Source organism: Astyanax mexicanus, chromosome 5 (assembly GCF_023375975.1).
Source record: "Astyanax mexicanus isolate ESR-SI-001 chromosome 5, AstMex3_surface, whole genome shotgun sequence".
In the NCBI taxonomy this organism is placed as follows: Eukaryota; Metazoa; Chordata; class Actinopteri; order Characiformes; family Acestrorhamphidae; genus Astyanax; species Astyanax mexicanus.
The window spans coordinates 48,942,966-48,968,248 of record NC_064412.1 but is presented as its reverse complement, the minus strand read 5'-3'; the positions used below and the strand labels follow the sequence as shown (position 1 = coordinate 48,968,248).

At 38.5% G+C, this 25,283-nt stretch overlaps 1 protein-coding gene across 16 annotated transcripts in view; it reads left to right on the top strand.

The window, feature by feature from the left end:
• The window catches only part of kif1aa (kinesin family member 1Aa), a 110,453-nt gene that overhangs the window by 6,889 nt on the left and 78,281 nt on the right, over positions 1-25,283 (top strand). For all 16 annotated transcript variants that reach the window (XM_022675457.2, XM_022675456.2, XM_022675453.2 and 13 more), the window contains exon 3: positions 25,071-25,144. In XM_022675457.2, coding sequence (XP_022531178.2) covers positions 25,071-25,144 — 74 coding nt within the window. The remainder of the gene's footprint in view (positions 1-25,070; positions 25,145-25,283) is intronic.

Here is a 25,283-nt window from a genome sequence, read left to right as displayed (position 1 = left end):
GTGAGTATTACCAGTGATTACTAGATTACACCACATCACCTGCACCTTCCATACAGTGTTCTTACTTAAACCCTAAACCTAAACTGACACCAACTGGCTTCATGTCAAACTGATGATTTGATTTTTTGACATCAGTGATTTATTATGGCAATCTATATAGCTACAGCTCTAGAAAAAATTAAGAGACCACTTACATTTCTGAGTCTGTTTCTCTGATTTTGCTATGTATAGGTTTATGTTTGTGCAAAATGAACATTGTCATTTTATTCTATAAACTACAGACAACATTTCTCTTAAATTCCAAATAAAAATGTTGTCCTTTAGAGCATTTATTTGTAGAAAATAAGAAATGGCTAAAATATCAAAAAAGATGCAGAGCTTTCAGACCTCAGATAATGCAGTTCATATTCATAAAGTTTTTAGAGTTCAGAAATCAATATTTGGTGGAATAACCTTGATGGTTTTTAATCACAGCTTTCATGCATTTTCACATGTTCGCCTCCACCAGTCTTACACACTGCTTTATGATACTTTTATGCCTTTACTCCTGGTGCAAAAATTCAAGCAGTTCAGTTTGGTTTGATGGCTTGTGATCATCAATCTTTCTCTTGATTATATTCCAGAGGTTCTAAATTTGGTAAAATCAAAGAAATTGATAATTTTTAAGTTTTCTCTTATTTTGTTCCAGAGCTGTATATCTGGGCACAGAAAAAAATGCAGTGTAAACATATTGACGTTACTTGTATTTTTATTTATTTAAAAATGTTTTATTCTACAGGCAGGTAACTGCACTTACTTGTAACAATCAAACATGATCCTAATTCCTGTCCTTTGATTTCTGGCATGTTTGCACCTAGTCATTTTATGCGACTAGTATCTGACTTGTGTCCTAAAAGGAACTAAACCACATGCATCTACATTGCTTTTTAACTGTGTCTGATTGCTGTGTGGGATGAAATATGCAAATTCACTCTTTGTGTGGCAACTATTACTGGTGTCTTAGTTTAGTACTGGGAGGAGTTTTAGTTTGATGAATGTGTCTTGAAGAGATAAATGTGTTTTCAGTACTGGAACATGGCTCAGATGTGTCCCAGACCACCTCTGAAGTGGATTGAGTGATCAGATTTGTACCTGTTTTAAATGCATCTCAGACCACCTTCTGAAGTGAAGAGTTTAAGTGAACTTATTATTATTTGTTTTAAATGCATCTCAGACCACCTGCTGACGTAGTTTGTATGATCGGATTTGTATCTGTTTTAAATGTGTCTCAGACCACCTCCTAAAGTGGTTTAGATCATAGGATTTGTATCCATTTTAAGTGCGTCTCAGATAACCTTCCGAAGTGGTTTGTGTGATTGGATTTGTATCTTAAATGCATCTCAAACCATCTTCTGAAGTGAACGATTTGAGTGATCGGATTTGTATCTGTTTCCAATGCGTCTCAGACCACCTCCTGAAGTGATCTGAGTGATCAGATTTGTATCTATTATAAATGTGTCTCAGACCACCACCAGTAGTGGGTTGTGTGATTGAATGTGTGTCTTTAATGCATCTAAGACCACCTTCTGAAGTGAACAGTTTGAGTGATCGGATTTATATCTGTTTTAAATGGTCTTGGGTACACTCTAAAAAACAGAGGTACGATATGAGTACTTTTTTGTACTCGAAGGTACACTCTTTATAATTGTACCCTCAAAGGTACAATATTGGTCTTTACGGGGTCAGATTTGTTCCCTCTGAAGTACAAAGTCATTTCTAACAGCAATAAGTACAAATTTGTACCATTTAACCAGCCAAAGGGTACATTCAGTATTCTGCATCACTGTACTAATGAACAATATATATTTAAATTGCACATTTTTTATTTGAAAGCCAGACAATTTTGTATCATCAAGTTTTTGAGCCATATTTAGTTGATGATAATGTTTATAATCTTTATGATCTTTACTGCCACAAAAACCATGGGTACAAAAAAGGACTTTCACTGAAAGGTACTTTTTTGTACCTCAATATAAGGTACAGCCCCAGCGACAAGCTTTGTACTCTTTTAAGTACAAATCTGTACTTATATTTCTTAGAGTGTATGTTTACACTTGTACTGTAATGGGGGTTGGTCTTATCCAGATACAGTATAATCCTGATATTCAATGCACATTAAGTGACCAGGTGTGAACGGGGTCTATGCATTGGCATTCTAAAAAGTCATGGGACAGTAGTGTATAAGCAGTGTTTAAGTGTAACCTCATTGGATGGCTTGGGGATGCTCACAGTTGAGTTAATAGAACACTGGTCAGTAAGATCAGGTGAATTATGGGAGTTGGAGTGAGGTCTGATAGTGGGTGCAGATGTTTCATTTTTGAAGTTGGGCAGGTATTTAACATTCTCCTGTTCATAATGTCACGTGTGTACAGGGAATACGCTATAGAAGGCCAATATTACCACCCACAGTGGACAGTGCTGTGGCGGGCGGGGCTAATGATGGTGGACAGATAAGCAACATTTACCTTCAATGCAGGAGACCCTGCCCACATATCCCAAAGGCCAGTGCAGCACTGTTAAACACTGATACAAGGCAAATAACATGGGATACAATGCTAGTTTCTACATTTAACTCTATATATACTTGCAGTACTTTGTGCAACACCAATACAGACATTATTGATTTCAGATTTCATAAAGCATGTGTAGCTGACTTCATACGGGATGATTTCATAAAGGCAGCCATTTTGAGACTCTGTTATGACAAAGCAGTTTACTGGTCGATGAGCTGCAAAGGGATCTGATCTGTCACTTGCTTCATATCCAGCCATGTTTTTAATATCGCTGTGATAAAAGCGCCAGAGAAAAACAGAGCTGGAAAATATTTTCAGAGAGAGAAATAAAGCTGTGAAGAGTCTGTACATTCCCAAGCGTTCAGGCCATGTGATTTTAGCATTTGGTCTTGTCTCTGGCATTAATCTGCTTTAGGAATAAACAGAATTAATGTTTTTTTATCAAGATGGGCTGTTCATGTTTACTGTAGTGCCTTAGGAATATGCACCATATGAACAAAAGTAATGGGACACATGTTTATTCCTTGTTTCTTCTGAAATCAAACGGAATTAAAAAGATTTATTGTTGTATTTGTTGAAATAACCGTCTGTACTGTCCAGAGGGCCCCTTGGGGTCCTGAGGATTTGGTTGCATTTAATAAAAAACATAAATGACACTGTCATTATTGGATATTAAACCCCTCAGTTGCTTACACCTGGCATTAGCCACGGTGCTGAAAATGTTATGTTTCTTTATCTTCTCTATATAGTCCTATTCCAGGGTCTAGACAAGCTATATGTGTGTGCATTTTGCACATCTGTGTCAGCAATGGGTGCAAATTAAGGTGCTTTCACACCTACAATGTTTTCAGTTCAGTTCAAATCAACATATCTGTTGTGGAAGGTGCCATAAACTATGGTCCAGGCCAAATTAACAAAATCTGGTCCAATTTTCATGGACTTTTACACCAATTACAGGAAGTTGAGTCAGGCTATCGTCACCCATAAAACAATAGAAGAAGAAAAAAAAATAGGTTTCAGGTGTTTCACGCAGCAGTATGGGTACAACAGATTACAGTGCTGATTCCTGTATCTACTGTAGCTGTAGATTAACCCTTAATTATAAACAGAAATAAAAGGAATCCGAGAGGAATCTGTTACACTCATTCTGCTGCAGGACAAACCTGCGCTAGAAGGGATTCAGAATTTATCACAACACCTGGAAATGCAACTCAATATGACAACATTCTACAAACCAAACAGTTTGGATTTGGTTTGGTCTTTACTTTTTGGTCCAGACTTTCAGATATGAAAATGTCTTTAGTGTGCTTTACATCTACTTTGTTTGGTCCAGAACTTCAGATGGTTCTTGTTTACAGTGTAAAAACCCTTTTCTAGAGAGCTATTATCACCCAAAAAAACAATATGGTTTTGCATGTACTCAAAAGGAGTTGGATTTTGGCAGAGATACAGAATTTAGCAAAACACCTGGAAAGTCACCTCGCAAAATTGACCACTCATGCACATTCAATGCATGACCTTCTACAAATCAGTCAGTATGAAGTATGGGAAGACTGCAGCTATGTAGGTGATGGTGACATGATGTAGTGAAGTGGTTTAGGGCACTCTAGTGTGTCACTAAACTGAAGTGTAAAGCCAAATCTAGCTGGACTAATTGTATAGAATACAATGTAACATGTAACACAACAATTGTAGTTTGAACTTAAGTCCTGACATCTAAGTGTGAAAACTCCATGGGCTCTGTTTAAGTGATCTTTAGTGCACCGGTCAATTGTAGATCACACAGCTAGATTTAGGGCGTGTTGGTGTGTCTTTGGTATCATGAGGGCAAAAAGTACGCCTTGCATCTCTCAAAAACTTGCATGGCACAAAAGTCATGCACTAATTCTCTTAATTAATCATGGGTGTGTTTTAGGCGTATTGTGACATAAACCAATCAGTGTGTCACTTGCCATTCCTTTCCTTTAAGAGGAAAGAAGAGAAGAGCTCTGACTTTGGCACATTCGTATCTTAACAGTGCAGTGCTTTTGTGCGTCTCAGCAGAGACAGATAGTGACCTGTGAGTTCACACTGTGAAGATACGCCAGCAGCTCATTTAGGGAACAGCAATGTTATTTTATTCTTCATTCTCTTTATTGTTGAGTTAAAAGCCAGGTCTGCTGCAGTGCATCCCTGTGTACGTGTGTGTGTGCACCTGTGTTTTCCCTCAAAAATATAGAAACATGCCAGAAATTTACCTGAACATACCTCACTTCCAGTTCATAATGTCCATCAGTGTTATTTAATATTTATTACTAAACTCTAATGCTATTTTAATGGCACGGGTGCAAAGTGTGAAAATAGACTGTTGACAGGGTGTAAGATAGCAACGAGCATTGCAACGCGCCTTGCTCAAGGTGAATGATAGGTTCCTCTTAAGGACCTCATTATAAGGGATGTCTACAAATATTTGGACATATATGTAGTGTGTATGTGTGTGAGTGTTAGGACACCCAGGGAAGGCGAGGAGAGCTCGGCCGTTAGGAGACTGAGGGGAGATTTGATTTCTGGTCTGTAAAGCCATTGGTCAATAATGGATGAGAGCTTGTAAAATATTTACCATTTGGCCTAATTTAGCTTCCTCTCGTCATGGGTGGCTCGAGACAAACAGTATGGCCACCATGCTCCTCCTCTCTCTCTCTCTTTCTCTCTACTGCTGTCTCTCTCTACCGCTCTCAATTGCTGGCCTTGCTCTCTCTCTCTCTCTCTCTCTTTCTCTCTCTCTCTCCGTCTCCTTCTCTTTCTCTAGCCGCATCTTCAGCCAATGGGAGTATACATATTTCGGACAGAGTTTCCGTGTACGTGGCACACCATATTGTGAAGAAGGTCAACAGAAACATCACCACCAACACAATGGTGGCCAGTGTAGACCAGTGGTTTGGATTTTCCAGGTTTGCTGTGTGCTGGCAGCTGCTTTTAGGAAAAAGTGAGGGACTTAATTATGGCGGCTGTAATTCAACACCCCTGCACTGGTGTGTGTTGTGTGTGTGTGTGTGTGAGGAGGGGTGGTATGTGGAGTGTAGGATGGCATGAGATGGAATGAGAGGATAAGGTTAGCATTCCAGGAGAATACACAATACAGGCAAATAGGCCTGTCATGATAAGAATGATTTGTGAACGATATATTGTCCCAGAAATGATTGTGATACACGATATTTTTAAGACTATTAAATGCCACGGAAATAATGATAACAGATTATATACACTTAAATTATGCACTTTTTAAAGACAGCAAAATGTTTTATAATTATTTATTAGAATAAGTTTGGGAATTGTATAGTTATTTCTTCACCTACTTTAGTCCACACTGTGTGGATGGAATCACAGTTATTAAAGCATGACTGGCTTAAATACTATTTACTGTTATATGTGTGAACAAGCAAGTAAACTATGCTCCTCAGCATCCGCTGACCTCCCGCTGTTATTTTACACTGACAGAGCACAGAGTCGCTGTCGTTCCCAGTCTCTTCCACTGTGTTATAATATCACTGACAGTTGGCTGTGGAATATTTAGTATTGAGGAAATTTCACGACTGGACTTGTTGCACAGGTGCTGCATCCTATCCCTGTACCACAGTGCTGGAGTTCACAGAGCTCCTGAGAGAGACCAATTCTTTCACTAAGGTTTATAGAAGCAGTCTGCATGTCTAGGCGCTGCTTTTATACACCTGTTCCCATTGGAAGGGATTGAAACCTGAGTTTAAGGATTTTAGTTTTAATTCAGTTTTAGATTAAACCTGTTTAGAAACTTGTAAGCCCATGTTCCAACATGGTGGTCATCTTGAATGCCGCTGTCCTGGATTCAACTTTTTGGTCAACAGTTTTTAAAATTGAAAGATAGGTGACACATCATCAAATTGCTATACAATTTTAAACAGTGACCTAATGCGAACCCAAGAACCTGAAAACAAGCGATGGAGAATAAGTTTGCTTTTCACCATGTTCAACTGTTAAATCTATCCTTCCCTTTCCGAAATATTTCATCACCCAGTTCACCCTGCTGAATTCCAGCACAAGCGCCAACAATTCTGTCTTCAAGGCAAACAATGTATCTTCACAGAGTAGACAAGTGCATTGACATGATAGACAGACGTGTTAGTCTTACCTTGTGTAAAGTCTTTTAATAATGTTCTATCAGTGTAAATCTCCTGTCTATCACACTGCTAGTACAGAAAAAAACACTGTTTGGACATGAAGTGAATAATGTTACATTGATATATAAAGTCCACCGTCACTTTTCTGAATCAAAAAAAAAGAAAAAGAAAAACTCATGTGTCACACGCTTACCTATATACAGCTCTGGAAAAAGAGACCACTTCAGTTTCTGAATCAGTTTCTCTGATTTTGCTATTTATGGGTTTATGTTTGAGTAAAATTAACACTGTTGTTTTATTCTATAAACTACTGACAACATTTCTCACAAATTCCAAATAAAAATATGGTCATTTAGAGCATTTATCTGTAGAAAATGAGAAATGTCTGAAATAACAAAAAAGATTCAGAGCTTTCAGACCTCAAATAATGCAAAGAAAACAAGTTTATATTCATGTTTTCATATTCATTCAAGTTTTAAGAGTTCAGAAATCAATATTTGGTGAAAGAACCCTGGTTTTAAATCACAGTTTTCATGCATTTTGGCATGTTCTCCTCCACCAGTCTTACACACTGCTTTTGGATAACTTTATATCACTCCTGGTGCAAAAATTCAAGCAGTTCAGTTTGGTTTGATTGCTGTGATCATTCATCTTCCTCTTGATTATATTCCAGAGGTCTTCAATTTGGTAAAATCAAGGAAAACATCAATATTAAGGGGTCTCTTATTTTATAGACTGCTTTAAAATATATCTCTACTGTCACATCATATTTTTTATCATGTAAAAAGTTTTTGCAATATTATTGTGTATGATACAATATTGGACAACCCCAGTGCTCACACTGTTACATAACCTATAGAACATATTTGACGTCTCTTTCGGCAGTAAGTAGGTTTTTAACGTTTTCCCACAAACCTCAGGCTTAAACAGCAGATTCCTGTGTGGATTGTTTTCTCCGGCCGCATTGAGATGCAGTCTCAGTAACATGGTCAGAGGATGTGTGATGTCATCAATGAACTCGACCGCTCGGTTGGCGTTTGGCGCGAGGCCAGTCTCAGTGCCGGGGTGTAAATAACTGGTTGTTAGCAGGAGTCTAGGGCCCAGAGAAGCCCTTTTGTGCCGCTGCACTGCCGGCTTTGTCCCGCCTGTCGGCTGGAGACGGGTCAATAGCTGGGTTCCCACAAAAGCCCAGAAAGGCACAGAGCAGGGTGATTGACAGTTCTGGCTCCTGTGAGACTCCCTGCTATCATAGCCGGCCCGATTAGGCTCCTCACACGGAGTATTGGGCCTTTTAAAAGGAGCCGGGCCTTTGGGAAGGAGTCTCATCCTGCAGTGCTGGAGTTCTGCTCCTGTCCCAGCGGGCCATGCAGAATACCAATGTACAAGGTATAATGGGTGTTTGCTTAAAAGAGCTGAGCTAAAGATCTCTTAGGCTTAATTGTGAATTTAGGCCATGAAAACGGTCTTTATTTTACTTGTTTTAGTTGTGTAATGCAAATAAATATAAAACTATTCGGTACCACTTTAAAATAAGACTACCTTTATAAAGGGTTTATAAATGGTTTACAATTAGTTTTTTAATGGTTACTAATTAGGTTGTAAATGCCCCCAAAAAATGTACAGTTACATTTACATTTAACATTAATAATCAGTTATAACCCATATGTAGAAAGGGCAACAATATAGATGGCTGTGGGTTCACTATTTGGCAAACAACAGGTCATTGTTGCCCTTTCTGCGTATGTGTTATAACTGATTATTAATGATTTTTAAAGCATTTACAACCTAATTAGTAACCATTAATAAACTAATTGTAAACCATTTGTAAACGCTTTATAAAGGTAGTCTTATTTTAAAGTGGTACCAACTATTCATATATTATAAGTTTCCTGCTCCAGTTTATTAGGCCTATTGTACAATTTGGGCTTGTACACTGTAAGCCTGGAGAAGTTGAATTTACTTTAAAAAATGAGGAAACTGTAAAAAGTGCCTTAAAAAATTTAAGTAATGGGTAATGAAAACTTAAGTTAGCATAACTTAGAACATCAAGTTATTACAAGTAAAGGGGAAGTTGATTTAACTTTTTTATTTTTGTTATACTGTAAGACCGGATATGTTGAGGTTACTTAACTTTTAAACTATTAAAACATTAAGTTATTACAACTAAAAGGGAACTTGATTTATTTTTAAGGTAGCCCAGGGGGATTCACTACTACACACTGATGGTGAGTGTTAGTCAAAAACTGTTGGACACACCCATTATGCAAATAGATTGTGACATAACCCAATGGAAAAGAAGCTGCCAATGGCACCAGACTAAACTCATACTCAACTATTAAAAGTTGGTTCAACTCAAAGATCTCAGTTTGAATGTTTATATGTGCCCACAAATGTTCAACTAACTCAAAATAGGTATTGCTTAGAAATATCCAATTTTATGTAAAACAGACTTAAATCATTAAAACAATGTTTCAAACAAAGGGTTTACAGTGTACAAATACCAGAGCAACCACCTTGGATAACATAGCAACCACCTGGGACACCAAAGCAACCATTCAGAAACAGCATGGCCGAAAATGGGAATCATTTATTCTGCACAGTTTTTTTATATAAACAGAATGTATTCTGTAGAATAAACAGGGGATTTGTGCTATGGAGTCTTTCAGATAATATATGTAAATAACCTCATGTTCTGATCGGTTGCTCTGTATCATGTGTTGTCCAAAAGGTAGTCCCAAACTGCTGAATGCTTAATATGCAGGTGTGTTTAAATGTGTTTGTTTTTCTCACATCCTTGGGACAGTACATTAGAAACTTAGGAAGCTATTCCAGGAGCTTTAGTTTCTGATATGGAGTGTGGAGTGTATGTAGCGTGTATATAGAGTGTATGTAGAGTATATGGGTGGTGTAAAGGGACTCTGCTGACTCTCCCATGGGAATTTCTACTAACTGAGAGGTTTTGTGTGAGGTGGGGGGAACTGGGAGGGGTCTGATCTCCTGGGGGCTGTACACAATCAACAACAACAACAAGAAAGCAGAAGGAGGATGGGTGGAAGCTCTGTTTATTACTGTAACCTCTTAATCTCTTACATCTCTAAATACACTACAGGTTTAAAATTCTTGGAACACCCCCAGTTTTCTTCAGGTCCAGTGAATAGCCAGAAATGGTACAAAATCCAGTGAATTAAATGGTACAAAAGTTATCATTACTGCCATTGGCAGTCCTGACACTGTCAGTCTGTTTTCTTAGGACTCTAAACTTCAGAACAAAGATTCTTTTTTAATTTCCCAGCATGCTCACTCACTGGATTTCTTTGATCATGTGACGCTATGCTCACCGAGCTTCTGATTTCTCACACCTGGACTGTCTTGTATAAATACCCCCCTGTTTCCTTTGTTCCCTGGCCGAGCATTCTGTCACGTGTGTCAAAATACAAAAATAGGACAGCAACGGTAAACAGCCAGAGGGCTTTAAACTGGATAAAAGAAAAACTGTACATTGTAAAGAAAACAAGTAACTGGTTAAGAGCTTACAATAATAACCAGAAAATGACACAGAAACACTGTACAGATAACTCTGCAACTATTAAAAGTATACGTCTTTTCTTTAAAGAAATTACAAATTAAGAGAGCCAGAGAGCAGTGACTACTGTTTCTACTACACCTTGAAAAAAAACCTTTGGAAACTGAAGAAAACGGGTACAGGAAGATAAATGTCTGGCTGAGCCTCAGGTTTAACAGTAAAGTTTTTAATTTGTCTATTTAATTGACATTAATTGACAGTAGTTATATTAATTGACAGTAGTTATAACATTATTAAACATTATTACAATGTGTTTTTTAAGAATGTAAATAATAATAAATCAAGATGTTTGTTAAAATGTTATATTGCTAATAATGTCTTAAATAGTGCCAATTAATATTTAGTTCTGGTTACTGGGAGAACTGTTAATTAATGTGCCCTTATTGTAGTGTTACCTGAAATGTTATATAGGGATCATTATCAGAATACTGTGTCTTTGAAGAAACAGTGGTGGAAGAAACAGTTTATTTATATTCAAACTGTTGCTGGATGTTGTTAAAGCTGAAGAAGAGGCAGTGGGTCAGACAGACTGTCTGATATGAACTGTCTGATTAAAGTGAGTGTGTGTGCTGCAGACTCAGCGCTGATTATCTCAGCGAGAGCTCAGCTGTTATGAGATTTTACACCATACACTAATAAACCACTGCAGCTACACTGACCTTTAGCCTTTAGCACAGCACTGTAGGAAATTAAATTATGTGTGTGTGTGTGTGAGGGGGGTGGTACACAGGGGTGGGAGTGGCGGTGGATGGGGGGGGGATGCGGTGTTACGCAGAAACCCATCAGTAGTGTCTACATCTGCCTGTGGACATCAGTAATTCCCTGCTAGGTGCTTCCAATGGCTTTGCTATGGTGTGGCTTGGTGGTCAAAATGGTATCTCAGGTGGTTACCATGGTTTGTTAAGTGGTAGGTAGATCGGTGTTTCTTAACTGGTGGGTCGGGACCCAAAATTGGGTCGCAGACACGTTCTGTCGCGGACATCTTGTAAAAAACAAATACATAAAAAATACAAATAATTAATGCCCATTTGTTTTTGTACTTATATTTTATATTGGAGAAAAAAGAGATTGAGGGAGTTCCTACTAATGTACTCTGGATGCAGAGATAATTTTGTGGCGTGATTTATTTTGTGCAGTTTAAATATTTAATTTTATTATAGTAACTTTTATATATGTAGTTGTCATGTTTCTCCACAGTTTCTTAAAAAATGCTCCTATAAAATTAACTTTGCATCCATATGTATGTTTAAATGGGATACTTTTGTTTGGTTTGTATTCTATAAAAGTGGGTTTTACGACTTGATGACCATGAGGAAATGTGGGTCCCTGGCTGAGACAAGTTGAGAACCTCTGAGGTAGATGGTTGCTAAGGTATCCAATGTGGTTTCTATTATATTGATAAACTGTTGCTGGGGGTTACTGTGATATTTTATTTGTTGCCGTGGGGTTGCATGGTGGTTACTAAAGTGCTGATATATTGTATCTATTGGTTGCTAGGTGGTTGCTAAGATGTAACTATGCTATGGTTATAATATATAATAGTATAATTGCAAATGTGATGCTAGGTGGTTTCCTAAGGTGTTGTTCGGCTGCTGCTAAGGTGTCGCAGCGCTGTTGCTAAAGTGTCATGTGGTGTGTTACCATGTGTTAATAGATGGATACCATGATATAAGTGTTTGCTGAGAGGTTTCATGGGTTCCAAGTGGTTGTTAGGGTTTAAAAAAATAATAATTAATCTCTTAAAACTTAAAACTATATTATGTCATGAAATGTAAAAACAATTTTCACAAGGCACAATATTTTTTGCATTACATATGATTGTAGTTAAAAAGCATCAGTAGTGACATATCTTTAAAAAGCGCTATTCAAATACTTTGCCATACTGTGTACAGTTATTTTGATGCCAAATATATTTATATATGCAATCTATCCAATTAAACTGGACTATTTATGCTGCCTATAGTTAAAGGCACTGTTGGGTCAGTGTTTTTTATTATTACAAATGATACTTATGATATCCTTTGTAATAAAAGACAAAATAAGACAATCTATCACACTTAGTAGCAGAATTTGCTGTAACTTGCTCTTACAGCCTTAAACACAGAGGCAAGTTAGAATACAACTCAATTTAGGTAGCATGCAGAAAAAAAATACACACTGATGATGTGTAAGAGATGGGGAGGAACACACTCACTATGCAAATATATGGTGCCATGAATTATAGTGTTTCTACAAGATATAATGTAAGTAAGGTAGCCTATGTTATGATAAACTATTTATTTGGATTGAAAAACATTATATATTCATTTTCAGTTGCAAAACATCTTTGAAATGTGTTAAACCAGCAAATTTCTTTGAGTGTGATATGGGCTCTCGTGGATTAACGACTCTGTTTACACTGCAATAAAACAGATCATAGAGTCAGAGATGAGCTGGAAAGCAAACACCCCGCTGGTTATGAAATATTCAGGGGTCGTCACGCCGCATCGCTAACGCGTAGCCGATTGGCCGGGCAGGGGAAGCCCAACCCATCGCGGTTTCCACTGGCAGGAGGAAGTGGTAACTCTGGGCTCCTAGCAACAGGTCCGCAGTCTCAGAGCTGAACACAGCAGTGCAGTAAAACCAAGCACACACTGCTGCAGATTACAGTCATTATTATACAGTACGTTTCACTGATACAGTTATATATGTACTACATATATATATATATATACTACACAACTATATGCTATAATTGTGGATACCCCTTCAAATTAATGCAGCATTCTGTTACTTTAAGCCGCACTTGTTATTTGATGACACAGGTGTGCAAATTCTTACACATTTACATATTCACAGCTTGTCTGGTCTCTTTAAGAAAGAGTACTGCCAATAGAATAGGACTCTCTGAAGCAAAAAAAGAACAAAAAAAACAAACATGTAGCTTTTGGCACTATGCCTGATTCTAGACGAATTCTGGGCTAATACCAGGCATGGGCAACTAAACTGGGCTATTTGTGCTCTCTGTAAATAACAACAAGCATGAAGCTATTGGTATGTTTCTTAACCCAAATATATTAGCTTTTCAATGAGCTACTTCATTATACCTTCATTATACAGCTCTGGAAAAAAAAATTAAGAGACCACTTGAGTTTCTGAATCTGAGTGTCTCTGATTTTGCTATTTATATGTATATGTTTAAGTCAAATGATTTTCTTTAAACTACGCACAACATTTCTCCCAAATTCCAAATAAAAATATTGTCATTTACAGCATTTATTTGCAGAAAATGAGAAATGACTGAAATAACAAAAAAGATTCAGAGCTTTCAGACCTCAAATAATGCCAAGAAAACAAGTTTATATTCATAAAGTTTTAAGAGTTCAGAAATCAATATTTGGTGGAATAACCCTGGTTTTTAATCACAGTTTTCATGCATTTCTTGGCATCATGTTCTCCTCCACCAGTCTTACACACTGCTTTTGGATAACTTTATGCCACTCCTGGTGCAAAAATTCAAGCAGTTCAGCTTGGTTTGATGGCTTGGGATCATCCATCCTCCTCTTGATTATATTCCAGAGGTTTTAAATTTGGTAAAATCAAGGAAAAACTTCATCATTAAGTGGTTTCTTATTTTTTTCCCAGAGCTGTATCTTGTAGTCACAATATAATTAACTTCTGCACACAAGATATGATCTGCACAGAACTAATGTTATTGGCCACTGCTAGTGTCTGAGGCTTGGTGATGAATTTTCATGCCTTATGTTTGGACAGTCCATCCTTGATAAGTTAATCTTACACCTTTTTCATTGGCTCCTGGCACCATCTATTTGCATACTGGGCATGTCTCTCCCCCTCCCTTAAGTTGTATCTTTACTGGCTTCAGCGTCAAAGGCTTTTCCTGCCCCTGAGGTTGAGTGTGATAGATTTTTTTTTACTGTGTCAACAATGTACTTTTTTTAACTGTTTGGGTCATTTTTGTTGAGAACATTAGACAGTACACAGCAGGATTAGCCTTTGATTTTTTTGCAAAAAACTACTTTTTCATATAGCCAATAGAGCTATTCTAACTTATATAAAAAGAGGGTGTCTGCAAATGTTTGAACATATAACATATATACTGTAATATGGTTATTATTGATGCTTTCAAGTGCCAGAGTGACGTAACCATTCCAGTATAAAATAACTGTCAATTAGGCTAAATGACTCCAGCGAAACTGGTTAAATAATTCAAGTTTCTCTATAATTTCATAATTAATAAAAGGAATATTAGAGCTCTGGCATAGTCTACCCTCAGGCGAATCTATTCATCTGAATTCTGCACATTACATAACACACGAGCTGTACTGATCTGAAACTGTCAGCCATACTTTAGCAGCTGAAGTGAAATAATTCAACCCCCCCAACCATTACTGAAAGGGCCCTGGGTCCCGGGAGCCAGCTTGTACCTCCATTCCGTTCATTCATGTTGAGAGTACTGCTCAAAGTACTGACTGTACAGACCAGCACATGTGTTATAATAGCCCAGCACAGCCCGGGGGAGTACAGCCTTCAGCAGTGTACTGCAAGCTCAGCCATGTACCAGCCAGCACTGCCATCAGAACATACTCAGCAGAGCGGGGCAGGATGTACCGAATGGCTGTCCAGCTGGTTATCCACTCTGATCAAAGAGAATAACCCCATATTTTCTGTATTTTAGGCTTACTTCTACTTTAAACACTTTTAATTTGGAATATTTTTAATATTACACTATATAACAGCACAGAGTATAGGAGTTCTCAGAAGAGCTCCCAGCATGCACTACAGCTACCCTGTTTCTTTGTTTCTTTGTGGTTGTTTTTTAGGGGGAGGGTTGCTTTATGCTTGTTTGTATTTGTGTAAGTTGTTGCAGTTTTGGTGGTGTGGTGTTTTATTGTCCTGCAGTCCTACAATATTAGGAAAGAAGCCTGTCTCCCTTTTCTAAAGAAAGATTTCTAAGTAAAGTATAACAACCTGGGGTCATAACACTGTCTGGGCTTTTTAAAAGGTATTTTCATTCAGTTAAATGTGTGAAAATTAGAACGACTTTAAAGTGACGGTGCGTATTATTTTGTTTCTAAACTGAAAGCAGAAGCATTTCAAGTGGAGAAGAGACAAAATATTGTGTTTAATGGTAAAAGTGTGTGTTTTAACGAGTTATTCTGGCCACGTCACGCGTCTTTACATACTTACACCACATGCACAGCCTTCGAAAGAGGATCCGGCTCAGTTTTACTGAACGCGATTGGCTGGTGGAGCAATGGAGACCTCAGAAGAGAAAACTACTCAGAGCTCAGTAGCTCATTTAATCTTAATAAAATCTAAGTGTGTAGTTGAAGTGACGTTTCTGACTGAGCATGCTCTCTCTCTCTCTGACTGAACATAACCTGGAATCGGATTCATTCGCTCTGAAAGGAGACCGCATCACACCCACCCAGTTTAAAATGATTTTTCCGCATGCTCTGTGCAGTTATCCATTCTCACCAGAGAGGGCCCAAAAACTTAAATCCCAAAACTTTATATTAACAAAACATTGCAAGACTATTGAGTACTGTTGCATTGCATTCATAACAGAAGGACGACAGCATTTCAAAGGGTTAAATTCAAGTTGAATTAAATTAAATTATTCCAGATTTATTGGACTCAAACTGTACCTCAGTATTATATTTGATTGGTCAGTTAGAATATTGTAAATTGTTTCTGTCAATCACTCTCTGTACCTTACTGCCAGCTCCCACATACTCTACTAATGCTGTGACTGGTAGAGATGCAGTACTGTCACTTTCTGGCAGCGAGGGATGTCTGCAGGACACTGTGCTGGATTGTGTAATAGCTAAGCTGGCACTGTGTCTGGGTGTATTATGATTAGTGTGATGAACTGAAAGTAAGAGGGCACTGGGTCTGTGATGGTAGAGAGGGGAACTGGGACAGTGGTAATTCTCTGGAGTGCAGGACGCCACAGTGGGCCGGATTACATGATGACAGTTTCATTGTAACTGTAGGTGTGTAGGTGTGTGTGCCGCTGGGTGAGAGAGTGATTTTGATATTTACCAGCTTTGGCGGTGGGTAGCCATTAATATTAGACTGAGGTTAATAATGATTTCAAATAGTATTTGGATATAAAATAAACAGGAGTTTCTTTTTAAAAAATATGCATACATCTCATATCATCTAATAACATAAAATAACATGTAATACCTTACATGCCTCAAGCAAAATTCAGCAGATTTTATTTTTCAAATTTGTGTTAGTAAACAGTGTATTCTGAGTTATTTTGTCCAAATCTGTTCTCCAATATTTCCTTTCATTTTATTTTTTAAGCAGCTGAGGCCAGCTGTTAGCATTGTGGCTACACTGCTCCACCCTGCTAAGGCCAGCTGTTAACATCATGGCTAACATGCTCATACTTTGCTTACTTTTGAGTCTGGCTGCTGTGTCTGTTATCATAGTATCATAGCTCTAATTCCATAGAGGCTGGCTGTTAGCATTGTAGTTAAACCACCCTGATCCTGCAGAGGCCAGCTGTTAGCATTGCAGCTAAACTGCTCCAACCCTGCTGAGGCCAGCTGTTAACTTTGCAGCTAAACCACCCTAATCCAGTCCTGCTAATCCTGGCTGCTGCATGATTGCAAGACATGTTGGAGATTTTTTGGTGGAGGAAGTTTTGAACATTTCATCCTGCAATCCACCACTTTTTTTATTTTTCTACCTATATAGTGATTTTGAGTGCTATAAGTTCTGCCAGATAACCACAATACTTCATTACAAGCCTCTAAGACTGTGTGTAAACAAATGCATTCTTTTGCGTCATATGTGAAACAGCAAAAACACACTTAATGTGGCTTCTTTTTTATTTCGATGTAGTACCGAAATCTGAAATATATCCATTTCCTGGCAATGCAACTCTGTCTGAACCACCAGATTAGAATTTCTGAATCTTTTTATGTAAAGAAGAAGAAACAAATGTGAGCAATCAGTAAAAATAACAGCGGTGTTGATTTGAGAACTTCAGCAGTGGAAATATAAAAAATTATTACTGAAAACCTGCCCATGGCCAGATAATGTGCCCTGTTTACAGTGAGGCTTAAGCAAATTCTCTTCGCTTTTTTATCAAAGCTTTTGAGATTCTGACAAACATAAAATCGAAACTTCATGTGAAGAAAAGCTCTTTTGCACATGTATGTCTTTTGCACACAGTTCAGACAGAGGTCAGATATGAGTCAGATTAAAAAGATTTTTGCCTAAAATGATTATCAGATTTGGTCAGAATATTTGATTTGGGCCACTTTACCCGCAGTGCTAATGAAGCCTAAGCCTATGTTTATATAATCAGGCTAAAGTGACTCAGACCTGTTGTTTAGCTCAATGTGGCTCAGAAATGATTTTTTTTATGGCTGTGTGAACATGCTAAATCCAATTTTTTCAAATCAGATTTGAGTCACTATCATGAATCTCAGTGCCAGCTATAGCTGAAAAAACAGCAAAAGCAAGCAGCCTGGCCTTTTTTTTACCCTCCTCAACATGAGCATGCACTTTAGAAGTGCTGTTTACTCTCCATTCATGCAAAAGAACATATGAGCTGCTAACACATCCATTTCCCTTTATAAAACTATGAGTCATCTCTCAAATGTGACCGTTTTTGTTGTTGTTAAAGAAGGCGACCATTATACAGGTATTAATGTGAGCATGTGAGACGTTTCAGGGACGGATTCTTTCACATTACACACAGATAGAGTCAGAATAGCCAAATCCGATGTGAGCAAAAATTGGATTTGAGCAATGTGGATTGTAATGTGAACGTAGCTTAAGTTGTCAACTTATATCTATGAACTGGTATATAGCTAATTACCGTAATTCACTTTTAATCAATTCTTTATTCCAGCTTATGTGCTTTATATCTAAGACTCTATTCATTGTATTTATTTATGAATCATCTCACCTGGGCCAGTAGATCTATAACATGTATTGGGCTCTACTAGAACTATATTAATAGAGCTCTGAACAGGAAATCCATCATTAGGAGTCCTGAGGAAATATTGAGTGACCTCTGCTGAAAGACGAGGGTCCAATTTCACACTCCTGAACCACCTACGGCACAACCTGACTGCTCACTCTTTCTGTTTCTGGGTCAAACCAGGCGATGGGGTGCCGGTGAGCTGGTTATGTAGTCTTCAGTGTGTGTGTGTGTGTATATGTGTGTATGTGCAGCAAATATTTCCACTTCACTGGTTGAAATAGCGAATAGTCCATAAGTGCTGGATGTCTGAGATTAATGCTCCCCAGAGGGAAGAGGGGCTAGTTTTACACACAAAACTATACACACACACACTCACATAAAATACACACATACAAACATAATACTGGCAATACAGAATAACAATAGGCACACCTCCCACTCAGTCACAGCCGTTATTTTGGCCATTTTGTTGCAATTATTTAGCCTGGACCCACCATTCTGAAAGTTGTGAGAGTGATTCAGCATTATCAACTCAAAACGCAGTGCAGTTTGCCTTCATGTCTAACAATCTCTTAGTCTAATACACTTTTTGTAATCAATGCACCAAGAAGTGCACGTTACATGTGTACATGTTCTGATGATATATTACATTTAAAATATAATACAATGAAATTCTATAGTACAAGGAGGTTCTAGTAATCTGTTGGAGCCTCTAGCCTGAACACAAGATGAGATTGAGATGGTTGGGTATGGAGGTGTACAGGTTCTGTATGGAATCCTGCAGCATATTTACCCACAGATGTTGCTACAGCTGGGCCTGTAGATCCTGTAGCTCAGCACTCGTAGGTTACTGAAGCTGCGTTCCAGCTGTGCCCATAAATGCTGGATTGGTGATAAATCTGAGCAGCGAGCAGGACAAGGAAGTGTTACAATCTGGTGGAGACACTCCTGTGAAAATGCTATCAGTTGTAAGTCCTGCCATGCGAGGTAACAAATGTGTCTGCAGGATGTCCTGCGCACATCACTGAGCTGTTAGTGCCCCTCGTATCACTACTAGGGGTGACTGACTGTCGTATGCAATGCTCCCCAGATCATCACACCAGCAGTTTAGTGGGGCAGTGTGTTGCTCCATAGTAAAGACATGGTTGAAGCTCTCACCAGAAGGCCTTTATGCTAAAGACATTACAGTTACACTTCCTAATAGTATAGTCAGAAAAGCCTAGATGTCCTGTGATTTTTTCGAAACAATAGTCCTTTATTTCTCAGTCCAATGATGCGCCCCCTTTCAAAGTCTGTCACCAGGAGGTACACTACACAAAAGTCACACCCCCTTGTGGTAAGACCCAGACCGTTTCTCAATACTTAGTAAGTTTGAGTGCATAGGACCTAGGACTTTTATTCTGTAATTGGAACAGCTGCGCACTTGATGACATCACCCTATTAGGGGAGCAGAAAGAGTTTTTCCTTAACAAATAAACCACATATCTGAGGTTTACTCCTACATTCTCGCCTAAAAATAACTTTAAACTTTATTTTATCACATAGCAGTAATATTTTAAAAACTATTAACTTACAGGTAGTAATTTTCTGCGAGTTGCAAGGTGCATTCTGGGATGTCAGACTGTAAGAGGTCCACACAAGTCACCTTCCATGCATTCTTAATAATGAGGGAGGAGCAAGAACACATCTGGGTATTTGTAGTGAACTTGGCTAACTGCAAACTTCTAAATGGAACAGCACTTCCATTGGTGGGGCTGCGACTGAGGACGTTTGACGAGTCCACATGAATATAAGTACAGACAAGAATGCAGATTAAGAAACGGCTCCAGCTAGTGCTGGGTGATTTTCACAATTATAGTTTTGATGCAATTTTCAAAATGGAGTAATCCCGATTTTACATATTGTGACGTGCGGAGGCGGGGGAGCCACGGGTCTGCCCCACACCGTAACATGCAGCCCCTGCTGAGCAATCAGCTGGAACCAGCATAAAGACTCAACCTCAGCCCTCACTCAGGAGAGATGCTGCAGATGAGGGAAAGACTGAGGTCACAAGTTAAGAGACTAGAGCCCCACTGGGCCAGCGTAGTTATGTTTTGAGTTGTTTTGGGTGTGGTGGAGAGCATTTAAACCTAAATAAAAGTACGTTTTGAGTTTATGCAATCCCTGTGTCTGTGTATTTGTTTGCCTCTTGACTGCCGGGTCACGGTGGCCACGCCCCTATCCCCAGGAGCGGCGTCACAATACAGACATTTTATATTTTCAATCTAAAATATGTGATTTGTTTAGTTCTTTATTTCTTAATTTTCAATCACAAACCCGCATTCTGAAGTTTGATCCAGTGCCCGTCTGTGTGTGAGTTTTTCTGTGCTGTATGTACAACAGGTCAGAGCGTGTGATATGAATGCATGGGCTTGTTTTTAATAATTTATTTTTTACTCAATGAGTCAACTCACAGCATATACACACACACACACACATATATATATATATATATATATATATATATATATATATTGTTTTTGATTATAATCAAAAATCTGATTTTTTGTGAAACAATCAAAGATGATTAAACTGTGCTTTTAATGCAGCACATATTAAACCTATTCTACCTGAAGGGGTTTTGAAGTATTAAATTATAGAGGTTTACGTCAGTGGACTGATTGCAGACCTCACTGCCTTTTGCTTGCAAGGTCGATGTGAGGCAGTGCCACGTGGGCAGGCTGAGGAATCATGTAGTGATGTCATGGTGGGGAGCTGATGACTGAGGCGTGCAGGTGCATATGGCACCGATCTTAATGTGTTCTGGAGAACTGGGTCCAGCGTCAGACGGAGCGCAGAGACCGGAACAGACAGTCATCAGTTTAATGCTTTCCACAGCTCAGAGGAAGGCGGAGCATCCATTACTGCCAACTGGAATATCTGTGATTGACAGCACCTTAAGGAGACAATGATGAGTCACAGAGTTAGAAAGACTTCTGGCAGTGATGAGCGTAATCATGTGATTTCATTTCCTCTGTCTGCCTCTCTTTCTCTGTCTACATTCTATATGGATATATGTTTTTTTATCTGAAATGTAGGATATTTAAAAAGAGTATCCTGCTTTTGTTGGAGTAACTGTCTCTACTGTCCAATAGGGAAGGCTTTCGACTAGATTTGAGAGATGTATCACATTGTTGTGAGGATTTGATTGCAACAACAACAACAACAACAAGAGTGGTAGTGAGGCCACAAGTTCCTCAGCTCATCCCATCCAAAAGTATTGGACAGAGCACCATCCATAATTCCAGGGAACACAGTTCCACTGCTCCACAGCTCAATATTGGAGGTTTTATACCTTTCTAGCTTGGTACCAATAGGTTTATGTTTGTTTATCTGCTCCAGAGAGTCCTATTCTTTTGGCAGTATGTCTCTACGTGCACTAAACATGCCTTGAGTGTGCATTTGCACATCATGGTTAGCAATAGATGCTACTTAATGTAGCTGAATTAATCATTCATTAGAAGGGGTGTCCACCACAGAGCAGCTATTATTATTGTTATAGGTGGTGGGTCGTTATTGTCAGCACTGCAGTGATTAGCACTGATTAGCATGGTGGTGGTGTATGAAGTATTAGTGTGTGTTGTTCTGGTACAATGAGTGGATCAGATACAGCAGTGCTGCTGGAATTTTTAAAAGCTATGCCCAGCATGATCAAACTGGTTGACCGCCATTACTGTAATAGGCAGATTTGAAGAGCTTAATCAATATTAATTATTATATAATATTACAGACAAACCAAGTCTCCCTGAAGCTGCGGGAGTCTCCCGCATTTCGGTAGTGGCTCCCTGATGCCCGCGAGTCACATATAATCTCCCGGAATTCAAAACAGTACCCCAAACGCGCACACAGGCGACAGACTTTTTTTCTCTTATCGCGTGTGGGAAGGAGAGAGAGAAAACAGAGAGGGTTCTGATTGGCCTGTTCTCTGCAAAGAGTCTGTGAGACAGCCAATCAGTTTTTAGTGTGGGCGGGCAGTGTTTTTCCCCCCTCCCGGATGGGATTTGTTCAGTGAGTGATACAAAGCAGATCATGGCGGAGGCAGGGTGGATAACTCTTTGTCGTGGACCCCCTTTGATGCACGGACTTATTGCCCCCCCCCCCCCCCCCCCTCTCCCTCATTCCAAAAAAAAAAACTCTTTTTCCCTTCTCCCTTTTAATGTCTTCTTCCCCTTTTTTTTCTTCTGTATATGTTGGTGTTGTTCAGGTTCTAAGGGAGATGTATTTTGGTGGAGCTTCAAAAGACAAAAAAAAAAGGAAAGCAAAGGCAGGGCCTTCCAAAAAGAAAAAATATAAAACTGAAATCCCTGAAATCAACTTTTGCAACTTGGGATGTCTGCAAATAAGATCATGTTTCTTTCAACAAGATTTAAGAGCATCGCTGTGAGGATTTGACTGCATTCAGTGGCACGATCAGATGACTCTTGTGCTGTGCATTGGCTTCATCACTGAATGTATAGTGTATATAAAAATATTTCCTTCAAGACAGAGAGTTACAGATTCATTTTATTAAGCTAAATGATTAAATATCTTCCAATACTGTGTAGCTTGAACAATATATTGAGTTTATGATTTAAATTAATTCTGTCCTGCCCTGGAATTATGTATGTAAGGTTAGGGCACATGCTATTGAGCCTCACTGGACACATAATACCCTGCTGCACAGTGACAAATGGCTGCTTCAGGAAGTGCTGAGTCACGGTACTCTGCTCACAATGGGAATTTGCAAAGAACTTGCTGGAAGTGAATTTACCGCTAAACAACCATCAATAAATAGAGAGGGAGGCAAATTAGTTCAATTTTGGGGGTGAGGCTGACATTAAAAGCCAGTAAAGTAACATAAATGCTAAATAAAAATAGCTATTTTTTTTATCATTTTACTGAATATAAAACAGTTATAATACATTCTTTCACAAAAATTATGCACAAAGAATAAATGGAATGTAATAAATCTGTATATGTGTGAATGTAAAGATGATATATCAAGTATACGTTTATTGGGGAAAAAATTACAAGAGCCTTTAGTATCCTGTTGGAGCTTCTAGCCTGGATGAGATTGAGATGGTTGGGGATGGAGGTGTTCAGGTTCTGTATAGCATCCTGCAGCACATTTACCCACAGATGTTGCTACAGCTGGACCTGTAGATCCTGCTCTACACTCGTAGATTACCTAAGCTGTGTCCCAGCTGATTGTATAAATGCTCAATTAGTGATAAATCTGGAGACCGGGCAGAACAAAGAAGTGTTTTAGTCTGGTGAAGGCAAAATGTCATAGAGAGTGTCATAGAGGCATGTTAAGCAGTCATTAGTCTCTCACCAAGAAGTACATTACCAAAAAGTAGCCTTTTTTATTCTTCTGGCAAGACCCAGGGCCCTATCGTACACCCTGCAAAAGGTGTGTCACGATGCTTTTTGATAACTTGCACCTATAGACAGCAGACCTTGCACTAAATATGCTTGCGTTAAAATAGTGTTGGAGTTTAGGACTATATATACACTGATGGGTGTGGTGGTCTGGAAGTGAGGTGTGCTTAGGTAAATTTCTGGCATGTTATTACTATCTTGGCAGAAGAAAACTTAGGTGCGCCACTTACCGATTTAAACCCTGACAACAGTCAACACCTCACTTGTCCACACCTATCGTAGCTACACAGGTGCGCCGTGCACACAGACATGCTGCAGCATGCAAATCTTACCTTTACATCAACAATAAACAGAGAACAAAATAAAATAACATTGCTGTTCCCTTAAATGAGCTGCTGGTGCACCTTAACGGCGTGAACGCACAGATCAGTTTCCTCTGCTAAGATGTGCAAAAGCACTGCACTGTTAAGATACCAACGTGCAAATGTGCCCCATTGTCTAAGATCCGACCTGTAAACATTTACATATCTGTCTAAGACATTCATGCACTGTAGTAATACAGGATGTGTTATTTAATTGATCATAAAGTGTGATTTATGCTTTATATATTGTATTAAAGAAGAGATGGTTTTTGCATTTTGTCTGGTTTGTTATCGCTCTTGTTTATAGCTCGGACTGGCTTGCTGTGTGTAAGTTCAGGACAGTCCAAGGTTAGCAGTTCTTTATGCTTGAAATAGTGCCCAGTCAAGCCTGTTTATCGAGCAAATAACTGTGTACCTGACCTGAACACAAATATTTATATAAACAGAGGATATGGTTTATCATTCTGCTGCTTCACTGAAGGACACAAAAGGACATGCCGGCACTGCATCTGCCAATTGGTAACTGTACACAATCCTATCATATCAATCCCTGTTTAATAGGCCTGTCACAATAAATACTCATCAGACCAAAAATATAGATGGACAAAAATACAAAAAAGGCTGTTCAGTTTGCTGTATTATGTTTTTATGTTGTGATTATATTGAACACATAAAAAGCTCTTAAAATGACAATAATTTTGTGTAATTGGTTGGTAACTCTCATCATCATATTATTTTTGATGGTCTTTGTGACTGCACTTGAGGATACTTTCAAAGTTCTTGAAATGTTTGACGTCTGACGGTTATTTTAAAAAAAGTATTGTTTTCTTTATTTAGTTGAGTAGATCTTGCCATAATATGGATTAGAACATTACTCACATAGTTATTCACATAACTCTTCACAACTTTACAACTGGTACTCTTAAACACATTAAGAGACAAGAAATTTACTGAAAGCAATTTCAGATGACTCTACCTTATAAAGCTGACTGAGAAAATGAGGTGTCTGCTTTAAAAAATATCTAAAATATACACGACATATCACTGAGCACTAACTCACACTCTGTCCTCCTCTGTGTGTTTCAGCCATCCTCAACCCCAAAGTTCCCAAAGAGACAAAAAGCTTCAACTTCGATTACTCCTACTGGTCACACACCTCGGTGAGTACTGTGAGAGAGCACTGGGAGAGAAGAAGTGTAATATCACAGTCATTTTTACAAAAGAAGATTATATTTATAGTAACTGAGCAGATTTCAAGTATTTTACACCATTTCATTACAGAACATTCTGTGTTACTCA